Genomic DNA, 15,767 nt, shown 5'->3' with positions numbered 1-15,767 from the left:
GCCTCAGGAGGGTATGTGTCCTAACAAGGGATTAACCATCTATATTTATTTGGGGTAAATTAGTTTGGAGGCTTTTCTGTCGCAAGAAGATGAGAAGCTAGTGTCACTAATCCGAATGGTGGTCCCTCTCCCCTGAAGCACATGATCCTCTAAAAGATATTAATTTGGAAGAGAATAATCTTTAAGATTGGTGGAGAAATCTCCGGTTGGGTTATCGTCTTGCATAAATTGTGATCTTGGTGCAGAAGGAAATGTTAAGTGAAATGAAATGAAAGATGCGGACTTAAGACTGGAGAATAAGAAAAAAAAGTTATGAAGGTAAGACAACTAAAAGTTGGATCATCAAGTGGTACTAGATGTAAGAGTGTACACAAAGCTACTCTGTCGAGTCCATAAGCGGCGAAAACAATATTAATATAAGTTTTTAAGAATAGTGAAAATAAATCATGCTCTCAATAAGGTTTCTTGGCATTCCGTTCCGCCTCTAGAAGATGATCCAATGATAAACTTCTTTAAGGAAAATGACAAAAATATTGGATGTTCTTGAAAGTCCAATTCATCCAAATATTTTTATCGGAGACATATTGTTGGACTTAAAAAATAAGTGTAGGAAAAAATGGTTGAAGTTGGCCCAATGAGAAGTAATAATTTGTCCAATGGTAAAGAGAAGAATCATGCATCTGAGGGGTCCAAATTATTGATGGATGGAAGACAATATCAGAACTAGAAAACAAGGGGACAACAATAGTTGAAGAGGTTCTTATAAAAAAAAAAAAATACAATATTTGAAGAGGTTATAGTAGTGGAAATTACATGAAATACAAAAAAAAAAGATTATGATGGAACCAAGAAGAGTTTTAATGGAGGGGGAGTAATGGCGGAGATTACATGGGAGTTACTCAAGGGGCAATAATGTAACTTGAAGAAACATTGATGAAAAGGAAATTGATAATGAAGTTACAAGGAAAGTTAACAAAGTTTTAAAAAGGGAAAATAATGAAATAATGAAGTAAGTGATCGATTGTTGAAATGACTAAATGAAAGAGAAGTGGAACACCCAGATACACCCAAAATTCAATCCTCTTGTATTTTTTTATTTTTATAATTTTTTGTTTATTTGTTTATTTTCTTATTTCTTATTTTCATCCCGTTTTTGTTGAATCCCTCCATCTTTACTTGCATTTCTTCCATCTTTTAAGTTGATTTTACTTTATTTTTGTTAGTATTTTTATTCAATGCAAGACTACCACAAAAGTTTTCTTGAGTTAGGCCTATAACACACTGGCCGTTCGGAAGAGAAAATTCGGGTACAATATTTGTATTGAACTACTAATTTTTTAAGAAAAGTATATATAGTAAATATATTGTAGTTTTTGGTAATGTTAATTGAAAATCGTGTCACCAAAAAATTATGGGTAATTAAAAAACTTGAAATTTTAATTTAAAATACTAATTTTTTTTTGGTATTTGATACTATTTTTGTGAGAGTAAATATATATTTGATGAAATAGTTTTTAAAAATTTAGTAATCCCGAATTTGATGAAGTATTTTTGTAAACTAATTAAGCTAATATCCGATGTTACTATATATATAATGGCGGCGGTTAGAGGACTGATATGCTCAATTCATAATCGTGCTGATTTGACCAAATTAGCAAACTAGCCTGAAATAATTAGTAAATTATCACACTACATATATCACTACCAAAAAAATGTCATTTTCTAGCGAAATTGAATCCGCTGCAATAGTTTCGTCACAAAAAGTGTCTTTTCTTACACTTTTTGTCGGAACAAAAACAAATTTGTATTGGTCAACCTTTTTTCTTATTTCTTTTGATAGTTTATCCGTAACAATTACAAATATAACGAGACGTAGTTCTATATATGTTTGTTACGTATTTGAAACCGTAACAAAAAGTTAGTATTATAATTATAAATAAAGATTTAAAAAATTATATAAAATTATTTTTAAAAAATAATTAAAAAATAATAAAAATTTAAAATCGTTTTAAAACTTTCCCAACGTACGTATATTTTACCCAATACAAAATTCACCTTCTATTTCCATTTTCACTAAATCAAGTCCCGATCTGCAAGGAAGATCTGGTCGACATCCTCTGCTCTATCCATCATCGGTTCGAAGCTCGTCATTATTGATGGTGTGAATCTTCCTGGTCGCGGTGCTATTTTCACGAAATTGAAAATTTAGTTAAAACCTAGGTATTCTTTGGTGTAGCTATGAAAATCGATTTTTAGGTTTTGAGTGTTCTGGGTTTTTGATAATCTTGTTCACATATTTAATGGGTAAATAGCAAGTTTAGACAAATGTCACCTGAAGCTTTCCTTAACCACTGCTTTTCATTTTGTCCATCCACAGGGCTGGGGTTTAGAACCAAAACTTGTGTTCAATTTATGTTCATACCTTATTTGGGGAAAAAGACAATGAATCAGAGAATAATTAATTTGTGAATTTTTATTTGGATTTGTGTTTGGAGATGTATTTGGGTTTAACTGTGACCACTAATGATATGTGCTATATATGATAATAGTTTGCTATATTTTGGGCAACTTCTTGATGCGGAATTTTGTATATATGCTCCTCATGGTGTGTTTTTGATTGCGTAATAGGTTTCATGGAGTTGGCAAGTTTTGGGGTGCATTTGAGAGATAATGAGCATAACGCACGAAGGCTTTAGGCGTAATTGCCCAACACAATGTGGGAAATGAGGAATTTAAAAAAGGCCCTGCGGGGTAAATTGACAATATAAAGAGTATTTGAGATTTAATTGCGAAAGAGATCTATTTAAAAGGGGATCTTGGGATGAAGAATCAAGAGACATACGATTTACAATTGAAGAGGGGAAGAGAAGAGGATCACCACGTTCTACCACAACATCATTTTTCTTGAAAGGGAAAAAAAGAGCAAGGAAGAGAGAAGAACTTGGAAGAGGATTGCAGACGACCTTATCTATTCTTGTATTGTCCTTCCTTATCTATTTCATTGAAGGCATGATAAACTTTTTCAATTGTTTTGTGTTTTTAATTTCTATGAATTCCGAGTAATTTCATTTTTAGCGTAGGTGTGAATTGATGTTTGGGATTGAATTTGTGAGACTTGATTTTGTTTAATTTCATGTTCATCGATATTGGGTATATATAATTCTTCTAATTTATAAGTTTAGAAATCTTATATTGATTATTGCGCACATATTGATTTAAGATTTCGTAGCTAAATTGGAGATTGACACCCGTAATTGTGTAATTTTCCAATTGGTGTAGCAACCTAAAGAAGTACTTTAGGAAAGAATTATAATTAATTTTAAACAAATTTGTGTAGGAATTTTATTAAATTGAATTGGTCCTTTCTAGTACTTAAAGCTGTCGAGTCAGTAAAACTACGGTCGTACCTAGGATTCTCACTCGATTAGGGAAATAGCTAACGGTCGTACCTTAGCTATCAACAAAGTTAGGAAAGGTTGGTTGTGAATACGTGTAGATAAACTATAAAAAATTTATCCAACTAGTCAATGAACTTGATTTTTAGTCGATGAACAAAATTTATACCTCGAACAGAAAATTCTTGTCTATGCTAGAGTTCAATCATCTTTGGTAATCTGCCTTGCATTTTATTTTATTTTATTTAGTTGAGCGAATTTATTTTCTTCTTATTTAGTGTGATAGATCAAAACCCCCCAATTATATATATATATTAGTATAATTATATTCGACCAAGTGTTCAAATCATTTATGTTCCCGGCGGAGATGACCCTACTCACGAACTACTGCATTTTCAAAATTTTTTGTGGCGTAGGAACTGATACTTTATTTTTCAGCTGTGCGACACGTATGCAATTTTGGCTCCGTTCCCGGGGAACAATTTAAGGATTTTTGATATTTGGTTGTTTCTTTTTTTTTAGCTTTAATTCTTGCTTAATGGTTTATGCCTCGAACTAGTCGTATACGTGAATTAGGTTTTTATTCAGAAATTGAAAGGACTGCACGCCGTTTGAGGAAAGAAGCTAGATAGCGAAAGAGGGTTGAAAAAGAGATTGAGCGCCGGCACCTGACTTAGCTACTCAACTGGCAGACAGTTCTAGTTCCGACTAGAGTGAAGAGGCCAAGGAAGTTGAAGAAGTTGTGATACATTCAATTGAACGACAGAGAACTTTAAGGGAGCTTGCTACTCCCGATTTAATTCAGCATCCCTTGTGTGTTACTTTTTCTGCTATAGTTGATAATATGGCATTTGAGCTTAAATCTGGACTAATACATTTATTTCCGTCTTTTCATGGCTTGGCAGGGGAGGAACCACACAAGCACTTGTAGGAGTTTGATGTGGTGTGTACGATGAAACCACCAGGAATCACTGAGGAGCAGATAAAACTCTGAGATTTTCCATTCTCCTTGAAAGATGCAACCAAAGATTGGTTGTTCAACTTGCTAGCCAGGAGTGTGACCACTTTGATGGATATGAAGCGCAAGTTCCTCGAAAGGTTCTTTTCTGTATCCTGGGCTGCGAATTTGCGAAAAGACATCTGTGGCATCAAACAAGGGTCAGGGGAGTCTTTATACGAGTATTGGAATCGATTTAATAAGTTAATTTCTAGATGTCCGCAACATCAGATTTCTGAGCAACTTATAATCCAATATTTCTATGAAGGACTAACTTCTATTGACATGAGGATAATCGATGCTGCTAGTGGAGGAGCTCTCATGAACAAGACTCCGAGAGAAGCTTGGGAATTGCTGAATGACATGGCTATGAACTCTCAACAATTTGGGCCAAGGGATGCCGTGGGAGTGAAAGAAGTTATCGGGGTAAGTTCTCCTACACAACAACAACTGAATGAGTCAACTGCTTATGTGAGAAAACTTGCAGTAGGGAACGCTCAAGTGAAACCATGTGGGATTTGTGCGAGTGTTGAGCATCATACAGATGCTTGTCCTACATTGACACGAGAGGTGGAAATGAATGTTGCAAGATTTGTACAAAGAAGAGCTTATGACCCTTATTCCAACACATACAATCCAGGATGGCGAGACCACCCCGATTTTCAATATAGAAATCAGAATCAGCAATCCTTTGGACAGTAGCAACCACCGGGATTCCAACCACCTATGCAGCAGCAGCAACAATGGACCATGCCCCAAGCTCCTAGTCCTGGTAACTCTTTGCATGATATAGTGAAATCAATTACCTCTAATTTTTTGCAATTTCAGCAAGAGACGAGAAATAGTATAAAAAGCTTGGAAGATCAGATGTCTCAAGTCGTGAAAGAAGTGCGTGAAATGAAAGAAAGGGAGAGAGGCAAGCTACCCGCTCAAACCCATATCAACCCGAAAAATGTTAGTTCAATGATCTTGCATAGTGGTAAGGAGTTGGAGGGTCCGAAGGTTGTTGCACAAAAAGAGAAAGCCGAAGAGGAGATTGAGAAGGAGATCGAGCAAGAAGCGAACAAGTTAACTGATTAGCTGAATTCTAAACCTCCTATTCAATCAAATTCTAATATTGCTTCATTTTCTCACAGGTTAGCAAAACTGGCTAAGAGTGGCAAGGACAAGGAGATCATGGAGATGTTTAAGAAAGTGCAGCTAAGCATTCCTTTGCTTGACGCAATTAAGCAAGTCCCCCATTATGCAAAATTCCTAAAGAAGCTGTGTACTAAGAAGAAAAAGTTGAGAGGGGATGAAAAGTTGCTAGCTGGAGAGATTGTGTCTGCGGTGTTGCAAAGGAAATTGCCACAAAAATATGGAGATCCATGTATGTTTGTAGTCCCTTGCAAAATAGGAAAGATGAATATTAAAAGAGCTATGCTAGATTTGGGTGCTGCTATAAATATTATGCATAAATCTATTTTTAACTCTTTGAACATAGAGCCTTAGAAAGAAACATGAATAGTGATTCAAATAATTGATAGAACTTACGCTTACCCCGAAGGGATAATTGAGGTTGTTCTTGTGCAAGTGAATGAGTTAATATTCCCTGTTGATTTCTATGTTTTAGATATGCATGATGAAAATTCTCCTAATCTTTCACCAATTTTGGTTGGATGCCCTTTTATGCACACACAAAATTGATGTTAGAACAGGGACACTTACCATGGAATTCGAAGGTGTAATGGTTCATATCAATATTTTTGATGAATCGAATGATCCCGTGGAACCTTACGTTTTGTATTGTGTAGATGTCCTTGATGAAAATGTGTAGGAAGTCTTTGAAGTTGGAGAAAAAAGAAAATTGCAATTGCAAGAGTTGGAGGAGATTCTATACAAGGCTTTCGAGAATGCTAGGATTTATAAAAGAGATAGTAAGAAAATTCATAATTCAAATATTTTGAGGAAAGATTTTAAGGTTGGCAAAAAGGTTTTGCTTCGTCATTCTCATCTTAATATTTTTCTGAGTAAGTTTCGTTCCCGTTGGAAAGGTCCATTTGTGGTTACTAATGTGTTTCCGTGTGGTGCAGTTAAGATATAAAGTTTGAGCACTGATAAAAAGCTTGTTGTGAATAAACATCGTCTTAAACTTTACTATGAGGGGTTCCAGAGTAAGAAAATGGAGTGCGTAGCTCTTTTTGAGCCGCGTGATTAGCTTAAGAGATGTCGTGTCGAGCCAACGACAAAAAACAAAGACGCTTCTTGGGAGGCAACCCAAGTGTTTTAATTTTATTTTGTGTGCTTTGAGTTTTGTTGTGTTTGTGAGTCAGCCTCGTGCCTTGATTTTTGGTTTTTTGATGAAGGTAACAAATTCATGGTTGTATGAGCAGAATGGACAAAGTTCTTAGGCGTGACCACACATCCAGTGTGTTGTGATTGATGAGAGGGAAAAATTTATAAAAAAATCAGAACGTAAAATTTTATTGGGCGTGCTCATGCCTAATCAAGCCTTACATTCTGAAATTGCACAAAAAGAGGGTTTACTTGGAATTGCTATATTTATTATTATTATAATAATTATTATTATTATTATTATTAAATTTAATATTACTATATTTCTATAATAATAATTATTATTATAGCTATTAAATCTTTTGTTTATTATATATATATATTTTTGTTTCTATATTTATTATTATTATAGTTACTATATTTATTTTTATTATTATTATATTTATTACTACGTCTATAATTATAATTATTATGATATTTATTACTATAATTATTAAATTTATTATTACTATATTTATTATTGTTTCTATAATTATAATTATTATTATAGTAATTAAATTTTATTTTTTTATTTCCATATTTATTACATATTTATTATTACTATTATGTTATTATTATTATTACTATATTTATTATTATTATTATTATAGTTATTATTATAATTATTATTATACCCTTTAAACTCTAATTCTTTTTTCTCTTTCCCCCACTCACTAACAATTAGCCGCATCCTCTCCTTCTTTCTCTCTCCCCGTTTCAATCGCAATCGCAGCTGCCCCGCCTTTTCTGAACCGCCGCCGGTCCGCGAACTCCCTCCACAACCGAGATTCTCCTTCGGATTGATTCTTCAGGGAGTTCTTCTTCTACTCTTAATCTATATTGCATTCTCTTGAGTAGCCTCTATCGATTATTGCCTAGATATTATATAAAATCAGTTGATGATGAAGAATTTTAATTTGGGCGATTTTTGTAGAGGTTCTTTGATGGAATCGATAAATGGATGCATATAGATTATTGGGAGAGATTATTGGGTGATTGAGATTTTCGACTAACATTTGAATGTTTCTTGTGAAATTGTTTTTGGTGTTGGAATTTATTGAGGAATTGTAATTTGATTGTGAATTATTTTGTGTAAAGGCGCGATGGGGAAGGTGCAAAAGTCGGATCCCTCCTACTGCCCCGACCAATGCGAGTCTTGGGTCTCTTTCTCAGTGGCCGGTCACCCCAACCTATTCCAGGAAAGTTTATTTTCTCTGCCCCTTTTGTTTAATCTTTATTTCTTGCAATAAGGACATTTCCTGAATTAGGTGTGGTGGGGAGATTAGAACTTTTGATGCAATATAATGCTTTATTTTGATAACTTCCCTACATGTCCTCTTGTGTATTTTGAGTCGAGGTTGTTGTGCTTACTTAGTTCATTAGGATCTTTCCGTGTTTGTTGATGAAGTTAGATGACGAATGTGTTTAGCGTTTTAACAAAGAACCCTTAAGTGAGTTATTTGGGCCTTATTTGAGCAAATTCACTCATACATATCATATATGCTCAATTTTTCTTGGATTGTGTGAACATATGTTGTATTTGACTACCTAGAACTTGCTTGCTTATGTTTATTTACTCCGCATTTCTTGAGAATTGATGGGATTAAAATGATAAGGCACTAGCCCGTGTTGGCCTTAATTTCATATCTTCACCTATATTATCCCTTAGTGAACCAAGTTTGAGCTTAATGTTATTATCTTATTTTTCTTGGTTTATATTTAACCCCAAGCCGATAAGCCCTTTTATTAGATTAAGCTAAACACTTACTTGAACCCATGGGAACTTGAGGAATTGTTCTTTGATTCATTACATTAGATTATTTAGAGTTGCATTCATTATACGATATTATTCCGAAGTTGTATTTGAGAGTATTCATATTGTGGCACGGTTATAAATTCATATATATTTTTTCCAAAAGTATCTCATTATCTAGCCCCTTAAAGAAAAAATAATGAAAAGGGGCTGAAAAAAGAAAAAAATGAAAGGAAAAAAATGAAATATTACGAGTCCTTAAAAAAAAAAGACTCGTGTAAAAGAAAGAAAGTATGTTCTTGTATTGCATTGATCATCACTTGTGAAATATTTTGTTGTTCTTGTTCATTCATATATGCGACTTGCACTCATTGTGATGTGATGAATTGATAGATTAATTACTCGGTCCCATTACCCGTTAATATCCTCTTTCCTACCCCAATCATGGCCCCATCACAACCTTTAATTAAGAACTTTGATATGAACGTTAATTTCTTGATGAATTGTGGAGTTGATTTGATTTGCTTGCAAGCCTATGTGATTCTTCATTTACTTCATGTGCATTGAGTGAATATAGCCTAAACACATGAGGATGAGAGCTTTACATTGTATACATTCCACATTTTGGTGAGGTTAGTTGGTTCTTTCATGCTTTGAATCTGATGTAATTGATGACACAACTAAGTGACTTTTGCGCTAGTGAGTATCTCAATTCTTGGTTTGGACATATGCTTGAGCACAAGCATGGAATAGGTGTGGGGGAATTGATATGTGCTATATATGATACTATTTTGCTATATTTTGGGCAACTCTTTTAATGCAGAATTTTGTATATATGCTATTCATGGTGTATTTTTGATTGCGTAATAGGTTTCATGGAGTTGACAAGTTTTGGGGTGTATTTGGGAGACAATGAGCATAACGCACGAAGACTGTAGGCGTGATCACATAACACAATGTGGGAAATGTGGAATTTGCAAAAAGGCCCTCCGAGGTAAATTGGCAATATAAAAAGTATTTGAGATTTAATTGCAAAGGGGATCTATTTAAAAGAGGATCTTGGGATAGAGAATCAAGAGACACATGATTTACAATTGAAGAGGGGAAGAGGAGGGGACTACCACATTTTACCACGACATTATTTTTCTTGAAGGGAAGAAAAAAGAGCACGGAAGAGAGGAGAACTTGGAAGAGGATTGCAGACGACTTTTCGGGGTGCTCTTCTATTATTGTATTGTTCTTCTTTATCTATTTCTAAAGAATTGAAGACATGATGAACTGTTTCAATTGTTTTATATTTTCAATTTCTATGAATTCTGAGTAATTTCATTTTTAGCGTAGGTGTGAATTGATGTTTGGGATTGAATTTGTGAGACTTGATTTTGTTTAATTTCGTGTTCATCGATATTGGGTATTTCTAATTCTTGTAATTTATAAGTTTAGAAATCTTAAATTGATTATTGCGCACATATTGATTTGAGATTTCGTAGCTAAGTTGGAGATTGACACCCGTAATTGTGTAATTTTCCAATTGGTGTAGCAACCTAGAGGAGTACTCTAGGGAAGAATTAGAATTAATTTTAAACAAATCCACGTAGGAATTTTGTTAAATTGGATTAGGCTTTTCTAGTACTTAAAGCTGTCAAGTCAATAAAACTACGGTTTTTTCCTAGGATTCTCACTCGATTAGGGAAATAGCTAACGGTCGTACCTTAGCTATCGACAAAGTTAGGAAAGGTTGATTGTGAACGCGTGTAGATAAACTATAACAAATTTATCCAACTAGTCAATGAACTTGATTTTTAGTCGATAAACAAAATTTATATCTCGAACAGAAAATTCATGTCTATGCTAGAGTTCAATCATCTTTGGTAATCAACCTTGAATTTTATTTTATTTTATTTAGTTGAGTGAATTTATTTTCTTCTTATTTAGTGTGATAAATCAAAACCCCCCCCATTATATATATATATTAGTATAACTATATTCAACCAAGTGTTCAAATCATTTATGTTTCCTGCGGACATGACTCTACTCACCGAACTACTGCATTTTCAAAACTTTTGTGGCGTAGGAAATGATACTTTATTTTGCAGCAGTGCGACACGCGTGCAATTTTGATAATATTTGGATTTTCACCATAATCTTAAATTTTGATATTGTGGAAACAGATTATTGAATCTGCACAGGGAAATTTCATTTGTACAACTTAGCTTTATGGTCCAAATTCTGAATAATGGCGTTGAATAATGGTATGATGGATAGTGCGCATTTTCTGAGGAAAAATAAACTTCTTGCGTGGATTAATTCCAGGCTTCAGCTTAATTTGAAGAGGTAAAGAATGAACTACAAAGACTTTAAAATCGAATTCATTTTCTTATGGTAGTTGGGGCTTTTTGCTATGATTTTATTTTTAGTTTATTTGACTGAATTTTCGATTGTCTGATGCTTTTTGATGTGGAAGGAATGTGGTGATCTTAGAGTCCGATGTGGTTGTTGATTCATTTATGAATATTGTTTTGATTTGCACTGGAATTGTTTGATTCCATGTTGTTCTACATGTATACCTTCTTATTATTTTTTATTCATTCTTTTGACCATTAGAAGTTAGTTACATATATGCTGCTTTTATTCTTATATTGAAATCAATTCTATTCATCAAATATTTGGCTATCTTAGATAGAAATTGTTAGAATTTTGAACATTTGGAAACTTTTTATATTTAATGTGATGTTTTGTGAAAAGAGATAGTCATTTCATAGAGATAAAGTTAATGTTTACGAATAGCGTCAAAATTAAAATAAATGTGTATGTAAACATAGCAAAGTTAGGTTGCTGGCCATATTTTGACAGCCTTTGTATCTTGGAATAACCATAGAAGAACTATGATCGTGATAATGTTTCCATTCATCTAGAGGCTTAAGGAAAAATCAGATGAGAAAACCAATTCCATATTGCTAAAGCGGTGTACTATTTACGCATATGTTAATGGTGATCTCACATTGTGCCATAACACATTTTCAATTGCAGCGAAAAAGATTTGCATTCTAAGTATTTACAGAGTTGCTAGAATTGAGGAATACTAATTTATTTCTTTATTTATTTTGTTGGGGTGATTTAATAAAGTAAGATAAATTATTGATGTGTGACAACACCCTGATTGTAAAGTTTGTATTCTTGTCCTGGGAATGGGAGAGAGACAACTCTTATACCATTTCCATATTTTTACTACACTAGGAGTAAGGGACTGCACAAAATAATTGTAGTAGTAAGAAAGTAGAAGTTCAAAAATTCAAAAGTTGTTCACCAATTAGAAATAAAATCAAAAAAATATAGATGATAGGTGGTACATAAATGTCAACTCTCAATAGGGACACCAACATGCTTGCCTTCTGTTGTTGCTTTTACTATTAGAATGTAATCTCACAACTCACCCGTATTCATACCATACAACTTTCAAATTTGGATTTAATTTTCATTTGCTTTTACATTTCAAGTGACTAATGTCTTTCGTTTCTTGTGCTTTTTCAATGGCAGCAAACTCTAAAAGAGCTATGTTTTTTCATGATAAGACCATTGTTGATAAGGACATATATGAGCCTTTTCCTAAGCCAATGATCTTCATTAACTTATTGTTGCATGTTATATCTATTGTTGTTCATTCAGGTCTCTTAGATGTACTTTCCCAAATCAGCACACTATATTAGGGCCACAAATTATCGATTATAGACAACAAATAAATATTATAAATATGTTTGAGTTATTATAGTTGATATGCATTCAACTTGCATTTCAATATCTCAAATTTTAAGTAATTTTGTACATTTAAGGATGATCAGCAAATTGGCATTTTTTTTTGTGTGTGTTAAGGTGTTTTTCTTTCGTATAATAACCATTGCATGCTCATCCTTTTTACTCTGCAGGTTGATCTCTAAAGGTAATTGGTTTATACAAGAGAAGAGCTGTAAAATACTTTTTTTTTTAATAGCGAGGTATGTCTCTCTATTTATATCTTATTAGTTAGATATGATTTACATACCATTCTTGTTTCTACATTTCCAGTGGAAGACCCAAAGCTCATGATGGTGCCATTGCTAATGAGGCATCAGGTTCAAAGAAGAAGATCAAACTATAGATGATGTTTTGAAACGATTGGTTGAATGTTTATGTTCATAGGTTTGTTTTTGTGCTCTTAAATGTATTAGTTCTCTTCTATGAGATCAGAAATGGCATATTGTATTTATATTCTAAAGTTCAAAGGAGGCTTATATATGGTCTTATTTTCTTGTATAGTTTTAGTTTTACTAGAACCAAGTGAAGTTCAAGTGAGGCTTATATATGGTGTTATTTTCTTGTATGGTATTAGTTTTACTAGAACCGAGACCTCAAAGGCTTCATTTGACAGAACGTACTATTGAATTTCTTAGAAAATAAAGATCAAGAAATATATGTTCTCTAGAGCATTGGTAACTACTTATTGATGAACATTTAATGCCATGCCCCTTTGTTGATCATGTTATGATGCAAAATCTTGTGCCCAAATAACCAATGTGCATGGGATAAATCAAACCGTAGCCACCACTATTGCACATGTTTTTGTATCATGGTGTTTGATTGTAAGTAGCAATTAAACACATAAATAATGAACTCATTTGTTCTTGTATGGCTACTTCTAGGTGCTTTCCACAGTTGATTGAAGTGGTTAAAGGTTCCACGAAGGAAAAAGTAAGCTATAGTGTTTGTTATGGTGAACTTATAGTTTTAAGGTTGTTTTTTTCATGGTTCAATTTAATTAAAAAAAATCTCCCAATCTTGAAAGACTTTTGATATCAGCTGTATTTTGAGTATGGACTATACATATTACTAATCTTCCACTGGGAACTGAATAACTTGAATGTTGAACTGCAGGTTGTTAGGGTGGTCATCTTAACTCTTATGAATTTGCAACACGAAGGACATTTGGTGCTCAGATCGTGGACCTTGGACTCCCACAGATAGTTCAGAACTTAACAGCTCGGGTATGGAGTGATGAGGTGAGTATTTATCTAGGGTTAGAGACTTATAATTGGTTATTTATCATTTCTTATAGAAAAATAAAAAACCCTATAAACAAGATATCTAAATATCCTTTAATTTGATGCTATTCCCATACCAATAAGGCTAGAAATGAATCAATTCTCTATTTTCTGTGAATGATTTCAAAATTTTGAGTTTTTGAATTGTCAGATGATAGCTTTTATGTATTCGGAGATCGAGCCTGTGATTAAGGATGTTGGATGGAATATCCTTTTTCTTACTACATCTTGGTTATATTTTTCAAATTTATGTCCACTTTTTTTCTTCTTTCTTTTTTATTTTTCTTCTTATCCTTCCCGTCTTCCTTATCATTTTCTTCTAAGTTGTGCTGCCATCTCTGAGATCGAGCCAGTGATTAAGGATGTCAGCTTTGCTTTTTAACTTTTATCGAAGTAGTGAGCAACGCCTAGTTAGATCATTTAGCTTATATTCCAGTTATGTATAGTGCTTGCCTTTGATAGAATTCCTTGTGGTTTCAACTCCTTGCTTGGTAAAGTCTTGATTGATCTATAAATTTTCTCTTGTTTTGGTTGCTTGACATAAAAGAAGGTTAATTATTGTAGTTGCTATTGAACTTTGATACAATTTGATTGCATGTTCATAGTATATATGCTTTGTTAATTTCTTACTAAGTGTGAGGAGAGATATTTGCTATTCCAAATTTTGTTGCTAACTTGAGAATTTTCAGGAGCCTAGGATGCTATCAATATGGTCGTTGTTATGGAGCCAGGGAAGTTCGCCTTATTGAATTTCTTGATTCCTTAACTTAATATTTCGTTGGTTTGTGTTCTTAACAATTATCCTAATGAGTCTTTGATATTTTTTACATGCATTTTGAATTGTTGTGTAATATATTGGTTTCCAGCTTGTTCTTATCTGCGATTAGTGTAGATTATGCTAGGCCTAACGATTGAGATGTGCTTTACTTAGGTTGATGTTGGAATTAGCTTTAGCTGCTGTCTTGCGCTGATTTTTTTTTCCTCTTTCGGTTAAATGGCCTTTTGGCTGCTGCTGGTTGCATTTTTCTTCGGGAAGAACTAAAATCTAGTAACGATTTGCTGTTTGGGTTAATTGTAGCTCGTCCTTGATGTTGGGCGAAGTTGTTCGAGGATGAACAAAATATAAGGGAAGTTTGTTGTGATTTCATCATTAATTTTATTTAAGTTAATTTGTTTCCGGGCTGCTTTTCTTAGTGTAATGTGAATTCCTGCTAGCATTAGCATTGCAATATGGGATTAGATTACTATGGTAGATTTTAAAGATAAGTTTAGTTTAGATTAGCTTACCTGTCGTTGTCTTCGTATATTACGATTCAGCTTTGTCATTTTAGCTTCAGTTTTAATCCTTAGCCTAGCTTAGCTATATATGTAATCAATACTATAATTGTCATGTTGTCTGCTGCTGTACTTTATGCAATTAATTGTTCCATGCATTGTAGGGAATTAGCCGCACCGAAAGAAGGTTAGAGATGCCGAGGAGTAAGGTCCATGAACCACTTATGATTAGTTTACATGAATATGTGATGGGGTTTTAAAGTAATATTTAAAATTCTGTAAATTAGCATGGTCTTTGCTTATACATCTTTAACCCATAAGAATGTTGTTAATAGTTGCAAACACTTTTATGTAGATTGGGTCTCGTGGCTTGAAAAAACATGGTGAGAGATCATGCTTTTCGTCCCCAACCTAGATTCGTTTGCATTTTTAATACGTAATAGCCATGAAATTTTAAGTTTTTGCATAATGTTTAATGTGTATTGTTGTTTGTATAATTGTGGGGCATAACACATATTTATCTACTGTATTTAGATTTCTTCCGTTACCCTTTGTTTGTGTGTTTATTTTATGCTTTCTTTCTAAGATTCACTTGTTTATATATTCATAATTTATTTCATAATTAAATTCCTATAGAACTTATTTATTAATTGCAGCTAGTTCGTCATATCCAAGTTCCCCCCTATACTTTTTTCCCTGCATAAGCATCCGCTTATCATGTATATGTTTGGACATGGATTGATGTCTTGCATATTTTCTATACTATGCCTTTCGGGCTTACTAGATTGATCATTTTGTGTATAAGTTTTTCCTTGTTTGCATTTTATGTAGTCCTATGTGTAGTTGACACGATTGTTAGCGTAACTGATTATGAGATATCTTCGAATTTGGTTGGATCATTCTCGTTTTATAGGTTTAATACTGATTTTCGGAGGGAATATGGAAAAACAAATTGTATA

The 15,767-nt window shown here is 33.3% G+C and overlaps 1 protein-coding gene and 1 long non-coding RNA gene across 6 annotated transcripts; both read left to right on the top strand.

Annotated features, from left to right (window-relative positions):
- The first annotated feature begins 4,464 nt into the window (after positions 1-4,464).
- On the top strand, positions 4,465-6,208 carry LOC127249177 (uncharacterized). Its single transcript, XM_051271873.1, has 5 exons — positions 4,465-4,986; positions 5,033-5,164; positions 5,221-5,459; positions 5,529-5,721; positions 6,005-6,208. Exons 1-5 carry the CDS (start codon positions 4,465-4,467, stop codon positions 6,206-6,208), a joined length of 1,290 nt encoding a protein of 429 aa, XP_051127830.1.
- Positions 6,209-7,386: 1,178 nt separating this feature from the next.
- Positions 7,387-15,315, top strand: LOC127249017 (uncharacterized). Of its 5 annotated transcripts, none has more exons than XR_007838235.1 (6): positions 7,387-7,697; positions 7,804-9,673; positions 12,382-12,450; positions 12,521-12,634; positions 13,135-13,183; positions 13,367-15,315. It is a non-coding gene; the product is annotated as an uncharacterized LOC127249017 (long non-coding RNA). The 5 variants fall into 5 exon arrangements; XR_007838231.1 differs by having other exon boundaries at positions 7,387-9,452; positions 9,527-9,673; XR_007838234.1 differs by having other exon boundaries at positions 7,387-9,673; positions 13,367-13,491; positions 14,223-15,315.
- The last annotated feature ends 452 nt before the right edge of the window (positions 15,316-15,767 follow it).

The sequence above is a fragment of the Andrographis paniculata genome, unplaced genomic scaffold (assembly GCF_009805555.1).
Source record: "Andrographis paniculata isolate CXL003 unplaced genomic scaffold, ASM980555v1 Contig35END, whole genome shotgun sequence".
Classification (NCBI taxonomy): Eukaryota; Viridiplantae; Streptophyta; class Magnoliopsida; order Lamiales; family Acanthaceae; genus Andrographis; species Andrographis paniculata.
The sequence above is the reverse complement of the archived record's forward strand: the minus strand, read 5'-3'. Positions and strand labels throughout refer to the sequence as shown.

Bases quoted from the DNA above. Each gene is read 5' to 3' on its own strand.
- LOC127249177 (XM_051271873.1), top strand. From the start codon at position 4,465: ATGGATATGAAGCGCAAGTTCCTCGAAAGGTTCTTTTCTGTATCCTGG. The intron at 5,165-5,220 runs GTAACTCTTTGC...TTGCAATTTCAG, and splicing joins GCCCCAAGCTCCTAGTCCTG to CAAGAGACGAGAAATAGTAT. The intron at 5,460-5,528 runs GTTAACTGATTA...ATTTTCTCACAG, and splicing joins ATCGAGCAAGAAGCGAACAA to GTTAGCAAAACTGGCTAAGA.